Source organism: Microcebus murinus, chromosome 13, assembly GCF_040939455.1.
Source record: "Microcebus murinus isolate Inina chromosome 13, M.murinus_Inina_mat1.0, whole genome shotgun sequence".
Taxonomy (NCBI): Eukaryota; Metazoa; Chordata; class Mammalia; order Primates; family Cheirogaleidae; genus Microcebus; species Microcebus murinus.
This window is the reverse complement of record NC_134116.1, coordinates 5,937,659-5,964,487: the sequence shown is the minus strand read 5'-3', so window position 1 is coordinate 5,964,487 and position 26,829 is coordinate 5,937,659. Positions and strand designations below refer to the sequence as shown.

Below are 26,829 nucleotides of genomic sequence, written 5' to 3'. Positions count from 1 at the left end.
ATGTCTTAAGCTCAGAGCTTCTGGTGTGTCCAGGCGCAGAAGTGGGACCACAGCTGGGGTCCCTTCCTGAGGGACGACTTGTGGAGACCTGGGTGCCTGGCTCCCCGCTTGTTACGTGTGGGGAGTTGGGATGGTGATACTTTGGCAGAAAGGGGGTCCTGTCCAGGAATTGCTGTCATCAGGGACTCTCCGGGGAGGCTGGGTTCTGACTGACACCTCTGAGACACGAGCACACGCTGCGCCCCACACAGAGACACTCGGCCTGCAGAGGACACCGTGGCCGAGCGAGCGTCTTCCAGATCCCGGCTGAGCTCACCTGTGTGACCACGTTACACAATGTGTGAAAAGAAACACATTACAGAGCAGGAACTGGGAGTGCAGGCACTCTCATTCCTTGTGCCCCAGGTCACAATCAGAGCTTGAAAACCCCTGGCTTTCTGGATAAGGTCTAAATGAAAGTTGTTTTCTCTTCCGTTTAGACTTTTCCTCATCACTGCCCTGTTCCCGGCAGACTGGCCAAACGGCACGCAAGGCCTTGGAATCGTGGAGGGGCGGGCTTGGTGCGAGGCCGTGAGTTGTGAGCAGCTGTTTTGTCTCTTCCGCTGTGCGACTTGCAGAGTAGCTAGACCCTAGGGGCACTGGTGACTTTGCCGTTTGGTGGGTCCTGTTCTTCACTGGGGCGCGGCGTCCCTATGCGAGAAGGTTGTACGTGAGCCTAGGAATGAGAGATCCGAGGAGGCCCAAGTGAACTGTCCAGAGGACTCTTTGCTCACTCTGAATTTAGAGATCTAACAACATGTGGTGTGATCAGTTTATCCGTCTATAAACTTCAAGGCAGGTTCTTGACTTTCATGTTACGTACTCCTGGGCTAGGCCCATAGCTTTGAGGTTTCCTTCTTTCAGTGGGCTTAACACAACATACCCCAAAGGGTTGTAATTTCATACAAAGACAGCGATGTTTACAGAAAAGCTCATTATTAGTGGGTATGTTGTTATTTAATGTTATTAGTGTGTTTTTCATGCTAATTTATGGCATGACTCATTCCAAAAAGGCCCCTTCCTGTAATTTTATTCACAGGAGCAGCAAGTCTGACATGTGATGAATTAGGAACTGCGTTTATTCTATTGGAATTATTTGCTGTTCATGGTTGTTTGCCAGTAAGAGGTGCGCGTTGGAGGGGTCGCGTCTATGAGCCGTCCGCGGTCCAGAGAGCTCGCGCGGGCTCCTGTGCACGAGGCGCCCCGCCGGCGGCTCTGAGCTGCCTAGGGGTGTTCTGAATACTTGGGTTTTGTGTGGGCGTGAAGTCTGGGGCTGCCAGAGGAAAGTGGCTGGTAATCTCTGTGTTCTCCCACAGCAGGAAGGAGCCTGTGAGCGACCGTGTTTCTGTCGTCCAGTCTGATTGAATGGAGCGCGGCAGGAGCCCTGGCGCAGACGCTGCCATCCTGGTGTAGCGTCGCGACAGTGTCGATTCAAGTTTGCGTTTTAGAGCTTTGCTCACATCTCTCCTCTGCGGGGCCTGGCGTGCCCTCATTCAGTCTGATGAAATCCACCTTCTCAAACGCTGACCAGGCTGTCACCAGAACTGCCCAGAACCCGTGAGGGCCGGCGCGCACTGCACCAGGGCGGCCGCGGGACGGCGAAGCTGACGGCAGCACAGCGCGGACGCGAGCCGCACACCTTCCTGGGCGGCGGGGCGGCTTCATCATCCCCGAGTCCTGCTTTGCTGGGAAGAGCTGGCTCGGCCTCGGGGTGCCGCATCCCAAGGGCAGGAACAAGTGGTCTGAGGAGAAGGAAAGAGAAGTTTATTTCTTTGCTGGCAAAAGAGGAAAAATGGCAGGCCCTATGGTCTCAAATTCCAAATTTCCTAAACATAAGCAAAAATACAGAGCTTTTAAAGGGCGGTCCCTGTGTTCTAGGCTGCTGTGTTAATGATTCTAATCATCCCATCTCTGCCAAGGGCAAAGCCTGTAACCTCCTCCCAGCTGGGCCTACCTGGGAGGCTGGCACCTGGCATGGCTGAGCTATATCCTGTAACACACAGAACAAAAGACATTTTCCCTGCCTCCAGGGATGCAGGCTGGGATGCAGTTCCCAAAAAGAGTGGGGGAAGTTTTAAAGAAACAGAAAATATTTTGCTGGTTCTTTTCAGGCCATTCCCTCCTATACATATTCCCCACTCTCAATTTTATGCTTCTGTATCTGTGGGAGGAGAAGCGGCTACTCCGTCACAGAAGGTTTGCCCCAGCGTTGAGATACCTGAGCTTGCATGGGTCCGAGCAGCCTCGAGGACAGCAGCGTCTGGGGAACCCGGGCTGAGCAGGCCTTGAGGACAGAAAACCTAGCAAAGTGACAGAGGGAAGTGATCGAGGTTTGCAGGAAGATGACATGGAATTATCTTTTTCCTTACAGTTTCTTTAATGTGGCAAGATAAGTGAGCTGTTGGAATGGTTTATAGGTGCTGTGTTCTGGAACATTCTCTGTCCTGCCTATGTGGGCTGCCCTGGGAGTCTAAGGCTGCCTCAGGCAAAGCACAGATCCGATCATTCAAATCCCAGGACTGTGCCTGATCTTCGTTTAATGTCAAGGGTCCAAACGGTGGAATATTCCCCCTATTAAAAGATAATGTTCATAAAGGTAAAACCAGGACTCTCATGCAGATATAAAAGTGGGCATCTGTTTTAAGATTTTATTTTACTTATAATGAGATAACCAGGTGTTATAACTGATTCAAAGGAAAAGTGAAAAAAGCACAAATTTATTTGGTGTAAAGGCATGTTGACAGGAACGTGCAGACTGGTGGGGAGGTGGGGTTTCCTCAGCGGGAGAGAGTTCAGAGGGGCTTCTGCAGGCAGCAGGGCCCCATGCCTGCGGGACACTGACCTGCCCCATGGCTATGAGTAGCAGGAAGAGGATCCATGGTTGGGCACCATGTGTGCAGGGGCTGAGCCCTCCCCTAAGGCAGTTTTCTGACCACCTCAGCATCACCTACCAGTGAGTAAGGTGTCTGGTGCAAATGGGATGCTTTTCACAGGTTGATGTGTTCTTAGGCGTGGGGGCAATGGGACTCCACTCCTGACTGTGCAAAGTTGCATTTAGCCTAGTAGTTTAGGACTTGTATTTGCCAGGAGTAAAATGCATCCAGGGACGCCCCTACCCCAAGGAGTGTTAGGTAACTGTGTCTTTTTCCTCTCCTACTCACCCACAGCCCACATTTTTAAAAAGAGGGAAGAAGTAAATACTTTCAAATGACTTATTTTAAAAATCTGAATTTTAAGGCTATTTCTGTTTTTTAAAAAAATTGATCTGGTACCAATATGGAAAAATATTTGTTAAATCCAACTGGTTTATTTCTATACTCTAGTGTTCTGTGTGTTGGAATCATTTCATAATGCCCCCTAAATATGAATGAAAATACCCTTAGCAAAGAGGGGCAATGGCCAGCCCCCTCGTGGCCATGGGGTGCCGACCCACACCTCTGCACTTGACCAGGACCCGCAGGGCTTAGCTAAAGACTCCCTGCTTTTGCCCTCACTTCCAACTTGGGACCAGCCAGAGAAAACCAAATGTGCTCCCCCGGCCAGTCCCCAGCGATGCTCTTCCTCTCAGGAGCCTGCAGCCACGAGCCTGTGTCCCCAGAGGCCTCGCTGGCGATTCCATCAACACCCTCTTCGACAGTTCCCCATGTCCCCTCTGCTGCTCAGTCAAAGTGCAGGACGGATGCTGGACCCCTCGACGTGCCCACCAGGATCGAGCACAGTAAAGCAACGTCCTTAGTGCTGTCTGCCTTGTGATCCCCTTAGAACACCGTTTGCTCCTTCTAGCAGTTTTATTAGTAATTGTGGACCGGGTCACATGGTCAGCCTACACAAGCACTGTCACTAATTTTAAAAAGCATATTTGTGCCAGTTGACACCGAACTCTGTCAAACCACTTTGCGAGTTGGTGGTTTGTGACGTTTTCATGCTCTAATCCAGGCCCCCTTGGTGCTGTTCCTCAGTTTGGTATAACTGTCCAGTGGGCAGGATGCCAAATTGCATTTAGAGGGAGCGAGTCAGTTAAGTGACCTGCAGGTGAGCAGTCCAGCTCCTGGCCTTGGAGTAGGAAGAGCAGGAACTCATGTCTCACTGCCCGCCTTGGCACACAGTGGTGGCATCACGCGGTCGACCTTGTGAAATTGAGTGTCTCCCCCTTGAGCAGAGGGCTGGCGGCTTCTCGAGAGCGCTGCCCTGCAGCCCGCCGCTGCCTGGCCTCAGCAGTTTCAGCTCCTTGAGGGATTTTTCTTCAGCCACCAAACACAAGCACTTGGCGCCTGTCAGAGAGCCACACCGCCATGTGTGTGCACACAGTTTTTTTGTTTTTTTCAGGCAGCACTTGATCAATTCCAAATGTCAAAAGTATCTTAGAGACAGAATTAAGAGAAGGAGCCGTGAAGGATGTCCAGGTAGCTGCGTCATGGTGATTCGTAGGATGTGTCCCCTGTGACTCCCGTTTCTGGAATTGCAGCTGCAAAGTTACTGAGCAATTGAGCCAAAGGCAAGCTGAAAAGACAGCAGGTGATACGGTAGTCGTACAGATGAGTTATGCAATCTGTTGATGTAAACATTACCTCTTATGTTTCTAGAGTGAGAACGTTATTATAGAAATAACGATCTTATGTGTGTGCAAACTGCACATGCCTTTCATTTTAGAAAAATATGATATTTTAATTGAAGTATAATTCACATAAAATTCACCCTTTTAAAGTATACGATCATTAGTTCAAATTAGAATATATTCAGAGTTGTGCAAGCATCACCACCCTTCAACCCATAACATTGTAACATTTTCACCCTCCAAAGGAACCATTATCTGTTACTCGCCAGCCCTCTGAGACCACTGTCTCTGTGAAATTGCCTACTATGGACATTTAGTGTAAATGGAACCACATAGTATGTTGTTCTTTCACTTACAGAATGTTCTCAGGTGCATCCGTGTTGTAGCACGTATTGGTATTTCATTCCTTTTGATGAATGCTCCCGTGTGGAGATACTTCGATTTGTCATCCGGTCATCAGCTGATGGCCGTTTGAAAGGCTTGCACCTTGGCTACCTGAATAATGCAACTGGAACATTTGTGTATGGTTTTGTGTGTCCCCTCCGGGAACAGCTCAGGGTGTTCTGGTTGGTGACTTTGTGTCTTATGCTCAGCCCCATTCACTGCAGTACAGATTTTTGCCTCAGTTTGGAGCTTACACCAGCCTTTCAGAGGATATGCCCGGTGGCTTCCTTGATGTGGTTGGACCGCTGGATTGTTCATCAGGAAATCTGGGTGAATAGACAGTTTAGTGGCTGGTTTCAGGCTCGCGTAGCTGATGAGAAGCGCCAGCTGTCCCCCAGGCTCTGCGGGGTGAGTCCGCAGGGCTGGATGAACAGTGCCTAGAAGGGACCAGGAATGCAGGTTGGTGTCCCACCTCCCTGCCTTGCCGAGTTGCGACTGCCCTCGTCATTCGGTCTCGGTAGCGGCTCCCTGCAGCGTGACTAACTCCCGCCTTGTCTGTGCTCCGGTTTGTGAACAGTCTGGCGACCTTGGGTTCAAGACTGGCTAAGTTAGTTGGCTAAGAAGTTACATAATCAGGGCTCATGGGCTTGTTTTCGTTGCAACTGTACAAAGAAGCAGAATCTTAGAGCTGGAAGGATGACATAAGAATGAGAAGCATCAGTTTGCCTATGTTCCAAGAAAAGAAAGGAAAATCAGGGACTTTTATTAGCTTTTATATGTTATAATTTATTTATGAAGCTCTTAAGAAGGTCTGTAAGTTACTATCCCTTATACCTGTAGAACTCACCACAAAATAGAAAGGTGGCAGAGAAGGTCACTGGGGAGGAAGGCCTGGCCTTGCTGGGCTGGGGTAACTGGCCTGGGGTATGGCCGAGCAGCAGGGTCTGGGACAGCAGTTATCATGGAGCTAGCGGTGGTTTAGAGGAGCCACACCCAGTGTTCCTGCTGAGGAACATGCCTGTGGCTCACCTGCCACGCAGAGCCCCTCACTGTATATGCAGCCCAGTCATGTCTACACCTGTCTGCAGGGTCTCGGGGGCCCTGGCTCCCTGGGTTTATGGGACAGATTCTGTCTTTTCACTTTAGTTTACATAGGCTGTTTTGCAAAGCTAGCTCCTAATGGAAGAAATTACAGGTGAATATAAGGGAAGTGTACAAACGCCCTGCAGCTAATGCATGATGTGCTGGGGCACAGCATGAACTGACTTGCTATCCCTATGAGGCTGACATCATAGATGAGCAAAGGAGAGGCTGGTATGAACAACACTGAAGAAAGAATCAGCATAAGACATGCAAATAGGAGTGTCAGACACAGAAATGCTGGATTGCTTAGGTCACTGGGTTATCTGGCTTTGAAAAGCAAGAGAACTTGAAGCGGCAGGGGCTGTGGTGGCAGGAGGAGTGGGGCTGGGCCCCTGCTGTGCACACCCTTCCCCTTGCCTTGCTATCTTCTGCTGGCAACGCTGGGTGATGTGCTGCCCTTCCCAGGGGGGACGACCTTCCAAGATGCTGGTGTGCCTGAGGCTAGCGAGTGGCTTAGAGCCCGGGCCAGTGCTTCCGACTCCAGCTCGTGCGGCTGTCTTCCTGTTACACCCGCTGGCTTTTGTCCAGCTGAGAATCTCTGCCTCCTTTCCAGCTCTGTTTATTGCACTCCTGAAAAGCTGACACCTTCGAGTTCCTTTGGAGCAGCAGTCCCCAACCTTTTTGGCACTAGGGACAGATTTCATGGAAGACAATTTTTCCATGGACCAGGGAGCAGGGGGATGGTTTCGGGATGATTTCAGCACGTTACGCTCACTGTGCAGTCAAGCGTCTCTGCTCATGATGCTCTGTATTTGCAGCTGCTCCCCAGCACCAGCATCACCGCCTCAGCTTCACCTCAGATCACTGGGCATTGCATTCCCATAAGGAGCACACAGTCTAGATTCTTTGCATGTGCAGTTTACGGTGGGGTTCGAGTTCCTGTGAGAATCTTATGTGGCTGCTGATCTGAGGAGGCGGAGCTCAGGTGGTGAAGCCACCAGTGGGAAGCAGCTGTAAGCACACGTGAAGCTTCCGTTGCTCGTCTCCTGCTGTGTGGCCCTGTTGCTAACAGGTCATGGACTGTTATGCATCTGCGGCCCCCGGGGTTGGGGACTGCAGCTTTGGAGAACTGAGGTGTGGGACCTAGAGCCACATGCTTGGGCCATATATTCTGAGTGGACCCAGGGCCACATGCCAGGGCTCTGTGTTCTGAGATGGGACCTGGATCACGTGCCAGGGCTGTGTGCTCTGAGATGGGACCTGGATCACGTGCCAGGGCTGCGTGCTCTGAGATGGGACCTGGATCACATGCCAGGGCTGTGTGCTCTGAGATGGGACCTGGATCACATGCCAGGGCTGTGTGTTCTGAGATGGGACCTGGATCATGTTTCCAGGGCTGTGTGCTCTGAGATGGGACCTGGATCACGTGCCAGGGCTGTGTGCTCTGAGATGGGACCTGGATCACGTGCCAGGGCTGTGTGCTCTGAGATGGGACCTGGATCACGTGCCAGGGCTGTGTGCTCTGAGATGGGACCTGGATCATGTTTCCAGGGCTGTGTGCTCTGAGATGGGACCTGGATCACATGCCAGGGCTGTGTGCTCTGAGATGGGACCTGGATCATGTTTCCAGGGCTGTGTGTTCTGAGATGGGACCTGGATCACGTGCCAGGGCTATGTGTTCTGAGATGGGACCTGGATCACGTGCCAGGGCTGTGTGCTCTGAGATGGGACCTGGATCACGTGCCAGGGCTGTGTGCTCTGAGATGGGACCTGGATCACGTGCCAGGGCTGTGTGCTCTGAGATGGGACCTGGATCACGTGCCAGGGCTGCGTGCTCTGAGATGGGACCTGGATCACGTGCCAGGGCTGCGTGCTCTGAGATGGGACCTGGATCACGTGCCAGGGCTGTGTGCTCTGAGATGGGACCTGGATCACGTGCCAGGGCTGCGTGCTCTGAGATGGGACCTGGATCACGTGCCAGGGCTGCGTGCTCTGAGATGGGACCTGGATCACGTGCCAGGGCTGTGTGCTCTGAGATGGGACCTGGATCATGTTTCCAGGGCTGTGTGCTCTGAGATGGGACCTGGATCACGTGCCAGGGCTGTTTCTCTGAGATGGGACCTGGATCACGTGCCAGGGCTGTGTGTTCTGAGATGGGACCTGGATCACGTGCCAGGGCTGTGTGCTCTGAGATGGGACCTGGATCACGTGCCAGGGCTGTGTGCTCTGAGATGGGACCTGGATCATGTTTCCAGGGCTGTGTGCTCTGAGATGGGACCTGGATCACGTGCCAGGGCTGTTTCTCTGAGATGGGACCTGGATCACGTGCCAGGGCTGTGTGTTCTGAGATGGGACCTGGATCACATGCCAGGGCTGTTTCTCTGAGATGGGACCTGGATCACGTGCCAGGGCTGCGTGCTCTGAGATGGGACCTGGATCACGTGCCAGGGCTGTGTGCTCTGAGATGGGACCTGGATCATGTTTCCAGGGCTGTGTGCTCTGAGATGGGACCTGGATCACGTGCCAGGGCTGTTTCTCTGAGATGGGACCTGGATCACGTGCCAGGGCTGTGTGCTCTGAGATGGGACCTGGATCACATGCCAGGGCTGTGTGCTCTGAGATGGGACCTGGATCACGTGCCAGGGCTATGTGTTCTGAGATGGGACCTGGATCATGTTTCCAGGGCTGTTTCTCTGAGATGGGACCTGGATCACGTGCCAGGGCTGTGTGCTCTGAGATGGGACCTGGATCACGTGCCAGGGCTGTGTGCTCTGAGATGGGACCTGGATCACGTGCCAGGGCTGCGTGCTCTGAGATGGGACCTGGATCACATGCCAGGGCTGTTTCTCTGAGATGGGACCTGGATCACATGCCAGGGCTATGTGTTCTGAGATGGGACCTGGATCATGTTTCCAGGGCTGTTTCTCTGAGATGGGACCTGGATCACGTGCCAGGGCTGTGTGCTCTGAGATGGGACCTGGATCACGTGCCAGGGCTGTGTGCTCTGAGATGGGACCTGGATCACGTGCCAGGGCTGCGTGCTCTGAGATGGGACCTGGATCACATGCCAGGGCTGTTTCTCTGAGATGGGACCTGGATCACATGCCAGGGCTGTGTGCTCTGAGATGGGACCTGGATCACGTGCCAGGGCTATGTGTTCTGAGATGGGACCTGGATCATGTTTCCAGGGCTGTTTCTCTGAGATGGGACCTGGATCACGTGCCAGGGCTGTGTGCTCTGAGATGGGACCTGGATCACGTGCCAGGGCTGTGTGCTCTGAGATGGGACCTGGATCACGTGCCAGGGCTGCGTGCTCTGAGATGGGACCTGGATCACGTGCCAGGGCTGTGTGCTCTGAGATGGGACCTGGATCACATGCCAGGGCTATGTGTTCTGAGATGGGACCTAGATCATGTTTCCAGGGCTGTGTGTTCTGAGATGGAACCTGGATCACGTGCCAGGGCTGTGTGCTCTGAGATGGGACCTGGATCACGTGCCAGGGCTGTGTGCTCTGAGATGGGACCTGGATCACATGCCAGGGCTATGTGTTCTGAGATGGGACCTAGATCATGTTTCCAGGGCTGCGTGCTCTGAGATGGGACCTGGATCACGTGCCAGGGCTGTGTGCTCTGAGATGGGACCTGGATCACATGCCAGGGCTGTGTGCTCTGAGATGGGACCTGGATCACATGCCAGGGCTGTGTGTTCTGAGATGGGACCTAGATCATGTTTCCAGGGCTGTGTGCTCTGAGATGGGACCTGGATCACGTGCCAGGGCTGTGTGCTCTGAGATGGGACCTGGATCATGTTTCCAGGGCTATGTGTTCTGAGATGGAACCTGGATCACGTGCCAGGGCTCTGTGTTCTGAGATGGGACCTGGATCATGTGCCAGGGCTGTGTCCTCTGTAACACAGTGCTGCACTGTAACACAAAGATGAGTCAGACTCAGGTCCTCTCTCCTCCTGGAAAAGCCTTATTGAGTTTAGATACCTTAATAGGTTGGATAATTCTTAGATATTGTACCATAACGTAAATTTCTTATTTCACTAAAGACCTTCCCCAATATCACTGCCTTTCTATCTTGGAAGCCCTGAGGTTTTGCCATGTGATCTGTTCTTACACGAATCCTCCCTGTGCCTCTCACGGGGGTGCAGACAGCCTGCTCCCACTGCTTACCTGAGGGTCTGGACTCCCAAGGCTGAGGAGGGCAGGTGGCCAGGCAGGGAGCTGGGTCCCAGGCCTCCCTGCAGCCCAGAACGAGGGCCTCATTCAGCAGGTGCAGGTTTCTGTTCAGAGGAGCAAGCATTTAAAGCAGCACCTTGGGTGGGAGTGTTATGTGCAGATTCGGAGGCAGCTACTGACATTGTCTCCCTCTCCGCAGTGTGCAGGAGAAGAGAACTGGGTGGACAGCCGGACCATCTACGTGGGGCACAGGGAGCCCCCTCCTGGCACAGAGGCCTACATCCCGCAGAGATACCCAGACAACAGGATAGTCTCCGCCAAGGTAATTGTGGTCTGAGCGTCTAAAGACACTGGCGGGAGGGCCCTGGGACTCCCCACAGCCCAAGCCACGCTGCTCCCAGCCAAGGGCATGGGACGGCAGCTGTGTCCAGAGCTCTGGCCTCTTTATCCCTCTGATTATCCCCAGATACTTTGAGACTGTGGAATGTCTAAGCACGTTGTCTGTATTCTCTTTTAATCGAATCACAGCTGTAGTGTGCAGTCTGAGGTCCAAGATGTTCAGTCCTACCACTGTGCTTACTTCCTTGCTCTCTGCTGTGTGCTTGGCATGCGCCACCCCGGGCCAGAGCTTCCTCGTCTGTGAAATAGAAACAATACTCATTGCCCCCAGCGAAAACCACCCCGAAAAATAAAACATGGAAGAATCTAAGAATCTAAGATTGTCCTATTTGCATTAGTTGCAAGACGAAATGTGAATTGAATGCCATGATTTAAATGAGGTGTATTTCTTTTCATTGACTGGAAAAAGAAATGCAAAGATGTGTGCTACACACTTAGAGAGACCTAAAACATGGGTGTTAAGAATAGGGTGGAAAATTTAGTTGCTGGCATTGAACTCGGGGTAAGTGATGGCTTCCAGATAATGGAGAACTTTTTCCTTCAGATGTATAAACAGATGAACCTGAGAGCACGCGCATGCACACGCGCGCGCGCGCGCACACACACACACACACACACACGGGGGTGCTGATGATGCAGCCCCCGAGGTAGGCCTCCTTAGTTCACACTTGTGTGTGTCACACGTGAACCTATAGGGGCAGGATTCAGGGACACAGGTGACCAGGCAGGAAACTTGTGCTGTGCGATGCAGCGTCTGCTCCACACAGGGCGTGTGTGAAGGCACCTCCCCGCTGCAAACTCCAGGCAGCTGGCTTCTCCCTTCCAGGCACGGAGCTTAGCCCTGAGGGTCCCAAGTGCCTGGACCTGCCGTCTGTATTTGTACCCATGCCAGTTGATGAGAGGAGTCAGAGGACGTTCTTGCGCGTGGGATATGGCAGGGATCTGAGGGATGCTGTGCTTCCGATAAAAGCCCTCCTCACGATTTTGGAGGCAACAATGGAAAGCAGCTATTTCTCTGTCTTCTCTGGCCCTTTGCTGACTGATTCACCTTTCAGGGCCTGTTAACCATTTCCATAGTTTTCTCCCCAGACATCCCTGCAGACAGTGGCCCGGGTGATTCTGAGCTGCCTGCCCACGCACTGCCCCCTCCCCGTCTGCCATGGCCCCTTCCTCTCCGCAGCCCCAGTCCCCAGACGCCTCTGGGTCTCGAACCAAGGACGCCCTGCACCACCACCGTGCGTTTCGTTAGTTTATTGTGGGCTCCCAGGGACTCCTAGAAGTGGTTTCCTCTGGGAAGTCTCCTTCAGACAGGAACTAACAGTGAGGATGGCTCAGGGCTAAAGCCCTTGAAGAACTTTCACCCCAGCTTCTGCAGGGACTGTGCTCTCAGAAGCATGCATGGAATGCTCTTCATTCTTCAGAGAGCCAGGATCTGCGGCTTGATCTCAATTTCAAGTGGATGATAACGTGTAATTTCAAGGGAAAATTACCTATGATGTAAACTCTGCTAAGGAAGCCCAGGAGGGAAAGGCCTCAAGGAGTGGGGGTTTAGACTGCGTGCTGGGAGTGGGGTTGGCGGCGGTGCAGACATGGGTGGACTGAAGTGGGATTCTAGAGCGTATAATTGAGGACTCTTAATTTTATTCATTTAACATCTCAGAATGCATGAAAAGTACTATTTAATTTGTTAAACATAAGTTTAACAAGTGACTTTGGAGAGTACATGTATAGTAAATTATCTGTGTTTTCTTAAGAAGAAAATTTTTATTTTTACTTTTTAAAAAAGACTGGCAGTTAAGCCTTTTTAAGTGCCACAGAAGCCTATCTTCAGCAAGTTTACTCTTATTAAATCAAAGGGTGTGAAAGCACTTGTTACGTGAAAAGTTATATGAAATATACCAATCTAATTACTTTAAACTCCTAATCTGTTTGATAGAAGTGCAGTTATTGGTGATCAGTGATCGATTAGAACTTTATTTCCTTTTTGAGGGAGATACTTTGGGCAGTGTCTGGTAGAAGAAGTAAAACCCAGAAGTTACCACCCAGCACAGCCCCTGTCCTGCATCCTGCCCACATGCAGACCGCAGGCCAGCTGGCTCCCCAGGAGGGACCCAAGGAAGTGATCCTGAACCCGAGGGAAGGCAGCTGCGGCTCAATTACAGAATTGTGCTTAGGGCACAAAGTCCACGTGGTTCCAGCTTTGCCCTCAGGAGCCTGAAAAAGGAAAGATTGGCGTAGTCTATACCGTCACTCTGTGCCTTCAAGAAAGTTGAATTACTTCTGATTATTGTGGGGGGAATATTCCCTCTACCAAGTATCAGATAGAAACAGCATCTTAATGACTCATTTGTATAAGTGACTTCCATGGTCATCATATCTTTTAAGCTCTAAAACAACCTGTGAGGCCACTATCACTATTCCCAACTTACTCAGGAGGAAACTGAGGTTTGGGGCACAGTAAGGTGCCCGAGGCCATAGGAGGTGGGTAAGCCAGTCCTCAGCCGCCACCACCTGACCCCGCCACCGGGGTGCCTGCCACAACCCTAGCATCGCCCCTCCTGATGCTCCTTCATTTTCTAACATCAGCAACCCAGAATTTGGCATAATTTTCTATATTTTACATTCCCATTTTGTAATTATAAGTGGAAGAGAAACCTCAACTCTGTGCAAGTTGATTATAATCCAATTAGGCCAGTGTTCTGTCTCCAGGTCGTTTTTAGGACAGTCACATGCACACCTGTGGTGCTGGATCCATTTGCAGGTAAATAATAGCTGAGGCTTCAGGGCAGTTTCCAGATGCTTCATCTTGTGTCCTGGCTGCTGGCAAGGCAGCTTGTGCCCAGGGTGTTTCTCTTACAGGTTGGTTCCTTGCCATGTGACTGAAGGTACCAGGCAGGGCTGTGCTCTTCTAATTCCAGGCAGGTGACATAAAACCAGGGATTGGCTTACACAGAAGAATGGGAGGCACAGCAACATGATGCTCAAGTACTGATGAGGTGTTCTCAGCTCAGGATTAAAACCACAAAAAGGCTGTGTAGACTAGGCATGAAGTCCTTTGCAAATGAGAGAAATGCAAGGGGTGATTAATTGTCTCATGCCATTCAACAAACCTCGCAGTGTTTGTTGAGTGCAGGGAGCTGCTGAGGTCTGTGTTGTTTTACCAGTTTCCCGGTAGAAGGAAAAGCCCCTTGGTTCTGTGCTGTGGCTTTGATACCGGGAATTTCCAGGATTAAGTACTTCTACTGATTGTATCACAGTGGGAGGTATTAATATTAATAGTACTTGATACTACCTCAGTTGTGGTCAGATATCCAGGCAAATATTTAGATTGTTACTATTTAACAAAGATGAACAATGTATAAGGAACTCACAGCTGTGGGCTTACACGTGCAATAAAATGCTGGTTTGGTTTATTTTGTCCAGGTATTACTGACATATCAGTGTAGTCATGAAAGTTTAAATTATTTCATTGGGTTTCACTTTTCTTATCGTATATCATCAGGAATTAATAACCTTCTTTTTGAGAATACTAATGACCAGCACTAGTAACTTACTTTGTAGAACATGCTGAGTGTAGAGGGTAATATTGACCACGTTAATTTGGTCTTAGCTGCAGCAGCGGGCCCCCCCCCCCCCCCCGTGCCTGATTACATAAAGTAACCACTTAGTGGTTTTAAATTCCAAAGCTGTGCAGTAACATTCAAGTAGAGCAAGACCAGATACTTGCATAGTCTTCTAGGGTTAATAAAACTTGATTTGCATATTTGAAAGGATCATAGAAGATGATAATTTGTTTTATTTTATCTCATGTATATTATCAAAACTTCCTAATACAGAAATTTGTCAAAACTGCATAAAAGTAAAGAGAGTGTATTGTAAATCTCTACTGCTTATCACCCCAACCTGTGGCCAGCCTGTCTCCTATGCACCCCGTTTTAGTTGAAGGAGTATTTTGAAGGAAATCCTAGGTAGCATATAGTTATTACCTATAAATATTTCAGGAAATGAAAGATAGAATTTTGAGTAGAAACTTTTTTCATTAATGTGACTTTGTTACTGAGTGATATATTATAGAAATTTGGGGAAATATTTTGATTAATTAATAGATAATAAATATGTTGGCTTGGGTGCTGGAAAGTAAGGTTGGTTTCATGGGGTGGGGCCTTAAAGACAATTCCATTTTGGGAATGGTGTCTCTTAGAAAGGAATTATGTGAAAATATGTGAAGAATATCATTCCATGTTTGTCACAGAAACATGAAAAGTAGAGATAAATGATGTGATTACATAATAACTTTTATATTCCTTTTATATTCCCTTTTAAAAGTCAATGGAAAGTAACTGACTTTTTTGTCTGTCCCATCTAAGAGAAAATACATCTTTCTTAAAAATTAAAAAAAAAATTGATTGGGGAAAAGCAAGATGAGTGACAGCAGTGTCCCAGGGCAGGGAGGAATTTGGGCTCCCTGTCATAGGCATCTATACTGCACGTGAAGTGGGGTGTTATTTGAAAGTGGACTTAGATTAGTTGTAAATGTATATCACAACCTCTAGAGCAACCACTAAATAATTGTTTTAAAAAGAAGTATAATTGATATTCTGATGCTCAATTAAAACCAGAGAAGGCAGGAAAAGAATAGAAGAAACAAACGAATAGGAAGAAAGGAATAGAAAACAGTTATATATGGTAAATATTAATTCAACTATATAAATAATCACTTTATTATTTTTTTGTAGAGATGGGGTCTCACTGTATTGCCCAGACTGATCTCAGACTCGTGGCCTCAAGCAATCCTCCTGTCTCGGCCTCCCAAAGTTCTGAGAATAAAGGCATGAGCCACCATGCCCAGCCTCAATAATCACTTTAAATGTGAATTGTCTAAATATACCAATTAAAAGACAGAATCTGTCAGATAAACAAAGAAAACCACCTAACCATATGTTATCTATAAGAAAGCCATTTTAAATGTAAAAACACAGATAGATTAAAAGTAAAGGATAGCAAAAGACAGCATAGTATACCATGCTAATCTCACTCAAAAGACCACATGATTAGCCTATTGGTCTATTAGCTAAGTCAAAGTAGACTTAGACTTAAGTCAAAGTAGACTTAAGAATAAGAAAAGTTATCAGGGATGAAGAGGGTCATTGCACAACAATAAAGGGATCAATTCTGTGGGACAACTTGACAGTCCTTAATATGTATGGACAACAGAGAATCAAAATATGTGATAGAACTAGAAAGAGAACTAGGAAAATCCACTATTATCATTGGAGACCTCATCACCCTGTCCATCAGACAGAAAATCAGTAGGACTTAGCTGAACTGAATTGTACCATCAATCTATTGGATCTAATTGACATTTATAGACTATTCCATCCAACAACAGCAGATTACATACTCTTTCCAAGCTCACAGGGGACATTTACTATAAAAGACAACATTCAGGGTCATAAAATGTACCTTAACACTTCAAAGAACAGAAATCATATAAAGTATTTTCTCAGTCTACAATTGAATTAAATTAGAAATAAATCAGTAATAGAAAGGTAACTGGAAAATCCCCAAATATTTGGAGATTAAACAGTACACTCAAAAATAACACATAGATCAAAGAAGAAGTCTCCAGGAATAAAAATATTTCAAGCTAAACAAAAAATGAAAGTAGAACTCACTTAAATATTGTGGGAAGCAGGGAAAGCAGTGCTTAGAGGGAAATTCATAGTATTAGATGCATAGCTTATAAAAGACGAAAGATATAAAATCAACAAGCTAAACTTACACTTTAGGAAACTAGGGGGGAAAAGCAATTAAATCCAAAGTAAGCAGAAGGAAAGAAATAATTTTAAAACTATAGCAGAAATCAACAAAATTGGAAACAGATCAGTAGGGAAAATCAACGAAATCAAAAGCCGGTTCTTTGAAAAGATCAATATAGTTGATAAACCTCCAGCCAGGCTAAACACGGGAAAAAGAGAAATGACCCAAATTCCTAATATCAGAATATAAAGAGGGGTATTACTACTTATAACATGGATAATAAAAAAGTTATAAAGGAATATTATGAACAACTCTATGCCCATAAACTTGATAACTTAAATGAAATTGGCCACTTCCTTGAAAGACACCATCTACCAAAACTCAAACAAGGAGAAAGATAATCTGAGTAGGCCTACATCAATTAAAGAAATTGAATCAATAGCTAATAACCAAATTCAGGATATGTGGGATAGTTTAGGACCATACCAGGCTTTGGTTATTATGTTAAATTGTAAAGAACTTATGGTTGTGGCCTTAAAGGAGTTCTTGGGATGAGAATTTGACAACTCACATCTGGATCCTGCCAATGCCAACACCCTCCTCCCACCGGGAGTTTGAAATATGCCCTGTTGAAAATGCAGGCCCATGGCAGAGGGCTACAGCACAGGCCATGCAGGGGGCTCCTTCAGTTTTTAGTAGACGGTCTTCATTACAAAGCAAAAGCATGTCAAATGGAATTTTTAAAACCATTTCAGACTCAGTGTTCACTGCAGGTTCATGGTATCTGGTACATTGTTTTCAACATAGAGTTAAGTGAAAACCCTCCTCCCAAAGCAAAATGAAAACTTTGGAGAGTGTGCTGTGGCGGGACACGCCTCTCTCCTTCCCCTCCATTCCCTCGGAGGGCTGGGGCTGGCAGGTGGGGCCAGGGACACAGGACATGGCTGCAGAGAAGCTGCCTCTGCGCCAGGTTGAGACTTCTCTGCCAGCGTGCTGTTGTCACCTGGCCATACTGTCACAAAAATGGGAGATTATAAAGAAATTAATGAAGTAAACATGCTAATTTTTTGAGTTGATGATTATAGTTTATATTTTATGAAAGACATCTTAATAATAACACTATTGTTGAATTACTTTGAATTTTATTTAGAATTCTCCAGAATTGGGTAAGGTACATATGCTAGTGTTGGAGTAAACACTTTGTTTTAGCAGTTTGTTTTTGTGGTCAGTTAATTGATAAAATGTCAACAAACACCCTAAACTATACATTATGGGTTTTGTATCTAAAACTAAACATTTGTATGTTGAAATCTAGTGCTCCTTGTTATGTGGTGGAGTAACACTACACAAAGTAGGATCTGATCTAAATGGCACATTTTTGTTTTTCTTTTATGCAGTACACATTTTGGAACTTCATACCCAAGAACTTGTTTGAACAATTCAGAAGAATAGCCAACTTTTATTTCCTTATCATATTTCTGGTACAGGTAAGGCAACTCATCACATTCAAAGCTAGTAAGTGACATTTTATTCTCAGGTAGTTGCATGCAGTTTGCTGGTAAAAGAGCAAGGATTTTGCTGCCCCTCATCTGTTAATACAGTTCATTCATTTATTTTCTTGAGGACAATACGTCCATTCTATGAGACCCAGACAAGCTAAAAGATACAGGAGGTCACTTTGCAGTTATGTTGGTGACGGCCAACCTTTCTCCACTCTCCTTCCAGTACTAGAGGGGAAAGGGGAACTTTGTAATCTAGAAGTTCAAATACTCTCTTCCTAAGTGCATGTGGACATGCTAAAGAAAATCCAAAGAAGTTACACATTAGAATACAGTTGAAAGAAAAAAGAAAGGAGGGAAGGAAGGAAGAAAGTAAAAAACCCAGCAATAGCATGAATTAGAGAGTGATATGTCAGGTGCGTTTTAAGAACAGCAATCTAATTTTTCTAAATCATACAAACTACAGTTGAAGGACTTTAAAAATTACCCCAACATTAAACTATCCAAATGATGTAATTAAAGTAAGATATCGGGGCAGAAAAGTGAATGAGCACAAGTGTGTGTAGCACCAGGCCATGTCTGCCGCTTGCTAAATGTGGTTTCTTAAGCAGCCCTCTTAATTAAAGAAAGCTCCCTTCAGTTTTGAAGTCACTAAAATGGGATGATTTACTTCTTGTCTAATTTATCTCTAGCAGTGGATAAAGTAGGGTGCCTGCAAAGCATTTTAAATAAGTGAAAGCAAAGGCTAAATGGTGGCTGGGGCAAACCCACCTGTCCACAGCTGCTGGTTTGTGTTCATGACACAATTCTGCAATTCTCTTTTCGCTGCAGTTGATCATCGACACACCCACGAGTCCCGTCACGAGTGGACTTCCACTGTTCTTCGTCATTACCGTCACAGCTATCAAACAGGTGAGCATTTTACAGACAAAAAGGGAGAAAGTTGCTATCTTTGCTGTGTGAATTGCCTTGCTTGTTTTAGCTGTTCATGTAAAATTTAATTAAGTTCTAGAGGTTCACTTTTGTGGCTGTTTTAGATTGATATTTGAGTTGAAATAAGAGAAGTCTTAGAATCTAGTTGCTGATTTGGTACCCTTTGAGTTTGAGAAGAAAACTATGGTTTTCACATCCTGAATCCACTAGAGATGATTCCTGGTTTCGATGAGTTGCATGGCCTTTCTGTATGCTAGTAGTCTTGACCATGCAACGTGCTCCTCATAGCGCTCTTATCTGGATTTCTGGTACCACCTGCCGGTCCATTGGACACACTCAATTGCAATCCTGCTTCTTTCTAGTCCTGACAGATAAAGCCAGTGTCTGACATGGAGAAGAGCATGTCTTAGTTTTTCCCATTATCCATTTATCCAGTTTAGTGGCTCAACCTTAGTGTCTAGTTCCAGGAAATTTTCGTCACTCCAAGAAGAAACTTCACACCTGTAAGCAGTCACTCCCACCCCTCCTCCTGCAGCCCCTGGCAAGGACTGATCCACTTTCTGTTCCTGTGGATTTGCCTATTCTAGACATTTCATACGCAGATTTCTTTTGTGGTCTTTTTGTGGCTGGCTTCTTGCACTTAGCAGGATGCTTTCAAGGATTGTTCACATGTGCCAGTATCTCATTCCATCTTATTAATGAGTAATATTCCATTGTGTGGATAGACCGCGTTTTGTTTACCTGCTCATCTGCTGGACATTTGGGGTGCTTCTACTTTTTGGCTATTATGAATAATGCTGCTGTGAACATTTGTGTCATAGGTTTTCTCCCCCCACCATTTATTTATTGTTAATTGACAAATAATAAATAATATATATTTATTAGTGGACATAGGTTTTCAATTCTTGTGGGCGCATACCTAGGAGTAGAACTGCTCTAGTGTTTTGAGGAACTGGCAAAGTGTTTTCCAAAGTGACTGCACCACTTTACATTCCCACAAGCGGTATTTAAGGGTTCCTGGTTGTCCACTTTCTTGTGAATGCTTGTTATTGCCCTTCTTTTTATTACAGCCATCCTGTGTGTGTGAACTGGTATTGCGGTTTGCATCTCCCTGGTTACCAAGGATGTTGAGCATTCTTTCTTGTGCGTATTGGCCATTTGTACATCTTCCTTAGAGGAATGTCTTCAAATCCTGCGCCCATTTTATTTTGGGTTATTTGTCCTTTTATAGATGAGCTTTAAGAGTTCTTCATATGTTCTAGAGACAAGCCCTTTATCTGCCACAAACTTTGAATCGGTGATACTTGCATTTCATTGCGGTAGACACTCTTAGGTGCTGTGTTTTCATTCTTTCATGTGCTGGGAAATGTTGCAGACAGCAGTGATCCACCACCCTTAAGTTAAAGGGACTTTCACATCTGACAAAACTCAAATGCAAAGGCAATCAATCTTAATCAATCTAGAAAACTTCTGCATGCTGTATCTTCTGTTTTCTTCTTTCGGTATAGCACCCCAAACTCTTTGACCAGAGTGTGTGCTTTTGTCTCCGAGGAAGAATTTTAATGCATGCGTCTGTGCGTATTTGAAGCAAAAGGGTCCAGCTGGGCTTTTGGCTGTGAGAGCCCGGTCGGGCTGCCTGTCCCGCACTTTAGCCAATGCTGAGCTTATGCCAGGGCAGCCCCAACACTGCTACTTAATGCCATGCTCATGTGCAGGGAGAGCTATACGGCTTCTGCCAGTGTCACAGAGCGGGTCGGTGGCTCACTGAGTCTGGGCCGCCAGACCTAACAAAAGACTTAGTTTTTTAATAGAAGAGAGGTATGGCCAGCTTGTGCTTTTCCAAGTAGGATGTTTCTGTTCAGTTGGTGAAAATATAACTGGGGCTAAGCTTCTTAAGGACTTTTTGGTGTTTTATATTAAAGGCCTAAAAGTCTTGCTTATCTTTTGACTCGGATCTTTCTTTTTAGGAAGTTATCCTAAGGTCATAGCATGCACAAAAATATAGTTATATAGTATTTAGATATACTTTGATAAACATCTTTATCAAACAACTTTGCAGTTATAAAACTGCAAAAATTTAAAGCAATATAAATTGCCATGGAAAAATGCCCATGCTATATCAAGGGTACAAAGTAGACTAGTATGTGTAGTGTGATCCTAATTTAAAAAAAAATATACAGATACAGGCTGCTGTCAAGAAAAAAAAAAATACACTTCCTACAGGCGTGAATTATGTTTAAACATAATTTAACGTGAGATTTCTTTTTCTCCCTTCCTCCTTCCCTCCCTCCCTTTCCTTTTTAGGGTTATGAAGACTGGCTTCGCCATAAAGCAGACAATGCCATGAACCAGTGTCCTGTCCATTTCATTCAGCATGGCAAGCTTGTTCGGAAGCAAAGTCGAAAGCTAAGAGTGAGTAATAACTGAATTAATAATTTTAAAAAATAAGTTTTAGCTAGATGTGTGGTCCATGTGCCTGTAGTCCCAGGTGCTCAGGAGGCTGAGCCAGGAGGATCACTTCAGCCCAGGAGTTGGAGGCTACAGTGAGCTATGATTGCACCTGTGAATAACCATTGCACTCCAGCCTGAGCAATATAGAGAGATCTTGGCTCTAAAAAATTTTAATTTTTAATTAATTTTAATTTTTAATTAAAAAATAAATTTAAAAGGTAATGATGAGTTTCATTTTCTATGGCAAAATAAACTGTCTGAAAATTATTTTATTGTGTATATACCTCCTCCGCAAATACTTCTCTAGTGTGACAGAGAACCGCCTTTGCAGTGTAGACAGCACAGTGATGCCCTTACCCCAGGAGTGCCTTCCAACGGCAGCAAGACTGTCCGTGCAGCCAGAGGGACTAGCACTGGAGGGTTGGGAGGTTGTGTACCTTCCAGACACACAGTCTAAGTCATGAGATGCCTTCCTTGCTGATGAAATAAAAAAGATGCAGATATGAAAAATATAGATGTTTACATTTTATTTAAAAACCCATGTGACAGGCTGGTCCGAAGGTAGTGAATTATCTCACTTGATTATTCACAGTCACTTACAGGTTGAACTCCTTGTTCTTCTACTTCCCCTTTCCTCACTACTGCACTTGACTAGTCTTAAAAAAAAACCCAGAAAACCCATATGACAAACATTGTGATTGATTTTCTTTATTTTAGTACCACTTTTGCTTTATTTGTAGTCCTGCTTTGGTAACCTGGGCGGTGTTTTCATTCTGTTGATCAGGAAGCTCTTGGAACTCTAGTACCTGTGTTATAAAACATCTAGATTTAGAACAAAGCCTTCCTGCAGGAATCCTTCCCACTCAGCCACTTTAATAGAACACTTGAACTTACCTCTCTGCTTGCTCTGAATCAAACATAATCTTGTTACAGATGTTTGTCTGCGTTTTCGTTGCACAATATCCAGTCGCAACGTACCTGGGTGCTCTGCCATTGCTGCATTGAAACCTAGCCTGGTCTCCCCTTGGTTCCAGCAGAATGTCTAGAGAGGACCTTTTTCTTGAGTTGCATTGGCATCTGCATGTCTTGCTGTACATAAACACCATGATGACACCTGGGTACAGACTGAACGCTTTAGGAAGAAACACACAGACACAACAGGTACACTGTCTCACCAAGGTGAGACTTTCAGTGCATCCTCTTTCTGTCTGTTGTGCAGGTTGGGGACATCGTCATGGTCAAGGAGAACGAGATCTTTCCCTGTGATCTGATCTTCCTTTCCAGCAGCCGGGGAGATGGGACGTGCCATGTCACGACCGCCAGCTTAGACGGAGAATCAAGTCACAAAGTACGCACCTGTTATGTGAGATTCCGGGCAGGGTCTTGGATTCATGCTCAGACAGTCCCCGTGTGGCCGCAGAACTGGCATCCTATTGTAATGTGCGTGTTTCGGTGCCACAGTGAAGATTCGGAGAGCCGTTGTGCTGGCCACATTTTTCTTTTTCCTTTTAAAAATGAATTTCATTATGTATATTTAAGATCTGTGACATGTTGTAAGATACATACATATAGTGAAATGGTTATTATAGTGGAATAAATTAACATATCCATCATCCCACAGAGCTACCCATCTCCCTCTGCCAAGGCAAGAACAGCTGTAATCCACTCATTTATCAAAAATCCTGAATAGGATACACAGTTACTTGACTATGTTCTCCTTGTGCATTGGAGCTCTTCCCACTCGTCCCATTTTTTGCTTCTTTGTATCCTTTGACCCACCTCTCCCCTTTTCCTCCCCATTTTTTTCTTTCTTCTCAATGTTTGTAACAACCATCTCAGGTTCACAAAAAGAACTTTAGTGTTAGCCTGTGTGGTTTAGCTCATGTTCTAAATTAAGGATTTAATAAATAGATTGTTGGAATTTTAAAGGTTTTCATTTTAATAGTCAAAATTAGTGTCTTTACTAGCCTAGAAATTATGTGGTTATACACACTTCTAGATTTTTTCCTATTACTTTCAATGACTGCCTTTTTGTGAAAATGTCTTAATAAGGATTTTCTGAAATTACTGCATAATTATTTTCTTATGCTTAGTATAGAATTCTGCATGGGCAGTTGATGCTACAAAAATTTTAATTATAATCATAAAAAATATATAGCACTGTCAATTTTAAGGTTTATATTATTTTAAAAATCTGGAAGTTTCCAAGGAATTAATAAAAGTGAGCATAGCTTAGTGGGTTCAACCATTTCTAAGTCATTAGCTCTTAAAATTGCAATTCTAAAATGGTAGTAATATTTAAGTAATACCTATGGATATAGGCAATTTCTCCTATGAGATAGAGATTTTCTTTATAAAATCACCAGAGGATATGCCAGTCTTTCATGGGTAGCTCATGATATTATATAAGGCCCTATGGAGTTTTTTTCAGCTAAATTTATTTTCACATTTTCTATGTAGCACATACCAGGAGAGTTAACACGCACCGTAACAGATTGTCAGCACAGTGCTTCTGGGAGTGGGAACCCCTGCAGGAGTCCGGGGTCTGCTGTGAGGGCTGCTGGTCCCTCCACAGCCAGGGAGGACCTCATGAGCCAGTCACACCTCTGCTGGCAGTGCCAGTGGTCTGGACCCCGTCCTGCAGAGGAATACGGCTGGTCAGGCCCAGATGAGTCCCAGCGACACTAGTGACCAGAGGCTATGGGTCTCTGATGTGACATGTTTTTCAGATGAAATGTTGCAACACTTGTGGAAAATGTTGGAATAGCTGTTGCACGTTGACCTTCTTGACTTTTACACTTTGCATTTTAATTTTGTGTTCTTTAAAGTATTTTGTTTGGCTGGAATATGAACCTTTTCCTTAAAAGCAGAGTGGGGGCCGGAACAGTCCACTAACTTCCATTGAACCATGCAGTGATCAGGTGGCCTGGGCAGATTTGTTAGCCTCTCTGGACTTTTCACATCTGAAAATGGGGACAAACCTATCTTGTAAGGAAGTAATTAGAACATTTCCTAAAGTGCTGGATATACAACAAGTGCCCCTGAATGTGTGCCCTATGCGGTGGTGATACAGTTTCACATCTGTTTGTTCTGACTCGCTGCACTTTTATTTGTCCTGCACTCGGTTATTCGAAAGAAACATCAGAGGGGATTCAGAGACGCCGTTGCCTCCTCCCCAGCCCTTGCATGTGTTCTCTCCTCTCTCCCTCCCGGGGCGGGGCAGGGCAGGTGCAGTGCTCTCGCCCACCTGTTGGTGCTCGCAGGTGCTGTCCGGGTCAGTGGGTGTCAGAATGTGCTCCTGGGCCAGCAGCACGGCAGCGCCTGGGATCATCCTGGAAATGTAATTCTCGGGCCCCTCTGCAGACCTGCTGCTCAGAATCTCTGGGGTGGGGCCCAGGAATGGGCAGGACAAGCCCTGGGGGTGACCCTGCTGCACACTCAAGTGTGGGGAGCCCCCGCCCAGGCCGCACGAGCAGTCAGGGAGAAGGCACATGCCGCCCAGCAGTGATGGGCGTAGCAGCTGCCTGCGGGGCAGCGGGAACGCAGTGGGGCGATGCTCCGGCTGCTCCCCGCATGCGGTCGGCAGTGGGTAAGGGAAGAGGGACATTCAGCTCCTGAGCTTGTTTCCTGTTTGACAGCTACTATGGCAGATAAATCAAAGGTTCCAATTTTGAGGAATGCCCAGCAGAACTTCTATTTGTTCTATTATAAATAATTTTAAGGTGAGGACACTGGGTAAGAATGGAAGAATTAGAAGTTTTTGGCACCTAATAGGTATAGGAGTCTTCGAGGTACCATATCTTTCTATAACTGTTTCACAGGTGCAAACTCTGTAAAGTGCATGCTTTCTCGGGCAGTAAGCCAGGCTTTGTGATTGGGCTTGTTTACACGCACAGACAGCTGAGCCCCGGGCTGCTCTTGTGTTGGAGGCGTCAGCTGCGAGGCTGGCGTTGGTCACGTTTTTGGTTGTGAGTCACAGATCTTGATTTGCAGACGCACTACGCAGTCCAGGACACCAAGGGGTTCCACACCGAGGAGGAGATCGACGGGCTGCACGCCACTGTCGAATGCGAGCAGCCCCAGCCCGACCTGTACAAGTAAGTGGGTCCCGGGCCCCTCACCTGCCACTCGCACGCCCTCAACGTCTCCTTGCGTTTCACCTGCAGTAGTGCAGCAGTATGGTTATTTGGAAGTAGAATGTAAACCACTGCTTAAAAAGTAAGACTGAGTCAAAAATACATTACCTTTCATAGGCTAGCCCCATTCACATCTGTGGCTTTTTATGCAAACGTTTGAAGTGGCTTCATTGAACAAAATTTATTGAAGAAAAATTAAGTTTTCTTAATGTTGAGGAAGTCATTTGTGGGTTAAGAAAAATCATTTCAGCCATGGCTACTAGGGACAGAAAGTGCAGCAGGGAAGGCGGGAATGGAGCCGGGTCGGGCAGCCGCAGGCGGTGGCTCCTCAGCAAGGACCACAGCTCACCTCACGGCCTTCTCACTCGGACAGGCAGGCGCCAGGGGTGGGTGGAGCTTGTGCTTTGGGGACAGGACCATGGGCACCGCAGTCAGTAACTTGGCTTTTCTGTTGCCAGGTTTGTTGGTCGAATAAATGTTTACAATGATCTGAATGACCCTGTGGTAAGGTGAGTGCTTCTTGCAAACACTTTGGCCATTTCCATCTTTGTCATTATGTTAGAAATTCATTCTTTTATTGATATGAGTTTTTCGTGCTTACCGCTCTGTTAGATTTTCAAAGCGCAACTCTGCTTTACGAACAGAGCAGGTTCCACTGTCTTGTCTCACCCATTCCCTTGAACACACATCTGTGCATGTTAAATAAATGATCCTTGTGAAAAACGTCTTCCTGCAAGACTCCTGTGTGGCCGTCTGGCACGGGAAGCATCAGGGTCCCACATTCCCAGGACGTATGTGCCAGTGTGTCTTCAGCTAGGCAGATGAAGACCTCTAATTTGGAGGCCACCTTCTTGGACTGTGTTAGTCTGCTCATAATCACCACTGTGATGCGTGTTTGGCTCAAGGCCTGTCTCAGGCTCACGTCCACCTGGGAAGAGTGGAGCCTGTCACCAGGGTCGAGTCCGTGCTGGGGCAGCTCACAATGGGTGAGCTCACGGACGCATCGCCAGGACTCGGCGGTGGTCGGCAGGCCTGTGCACGGCAAGCCGCTCAGACGCCTGGCCCGGAGGCCTGACCGGCCGCCCCTGAGAGCCGGCCTTGTCGCGGAGGGCAGCGCCTGCCCCGTGGGCCTGGCGTGTTTTGTCTGACATTGTTTCAGCGTCTACCAGCAGTTGATTATGAGGTATTTGAATGTTACAGTTTAGAAAATTGGCTTTCAGTAGTTTTGACGTTGTTCCTTTTCCATAGGCTTTGCTTATTAGAGAAATCTTTCTTCCAATTTAAGCAATCTCCAGGCTGTGGACACATGGGTACATCATTGTGTATTAAAGAAGACATTTTCCCAGAAGTGGAAATAAACTCATTGGGAAATTAGTGCAAAATAAATAGTTCTGAAATGTAAGTCCT

The 26,829-nt window shown here is 46.6% G+C and overlaps 1 protein-coding gene across 6 annotated transcripts in view; it reads left to right on the top strand.

Annotated features, from left to right (window-relative positions):
- Nucleotides 1–26,829, top strand: part of ATP11A (ATPase phospholipid transporting 11A) — a 151,414-nt gene that overhangs the window by 73,093 nt on the left and 51,492 nt on the right. For all 6 annotated transcript variants that reach the window (XM_012751941.2, XM_012751940.2, XM_076009279.1 and 3 more), the window contains exons 2-8: nucleotides 10,444–10,566; nucleotides 17,801–17,890; nucleotides 18,734–18,814; nucleotides 21,140–21,247; nucleotides 22,506–22,634; nucleotides 25,280–25,383; nucleotides 25,881–25,931. In XM_012751941.2, coding sequence (XP_012607395.2) covers nucleotides 10,444–10,566; nucleotides 17,801–17,890; nucleotides 18,734–18,814; nucleotides 21,140–21,247; nucleotides 22,506–22,634; nucleotides 25,280–25,383; nucleotides 25,881–25,931 — 686 coding nt within the window. The remainder of the gene's footprint in view (nucleotides 1–10,443; nucleotides 10,567–17,800; nucleotides 17,891–18,733; nucleotides 18,815–21,139; nucleotides 21,248–22,505; nucleotides 22,635–25,279; nucleotides 25,384–25,880; nucleotides 25,932–26,829) is intronic.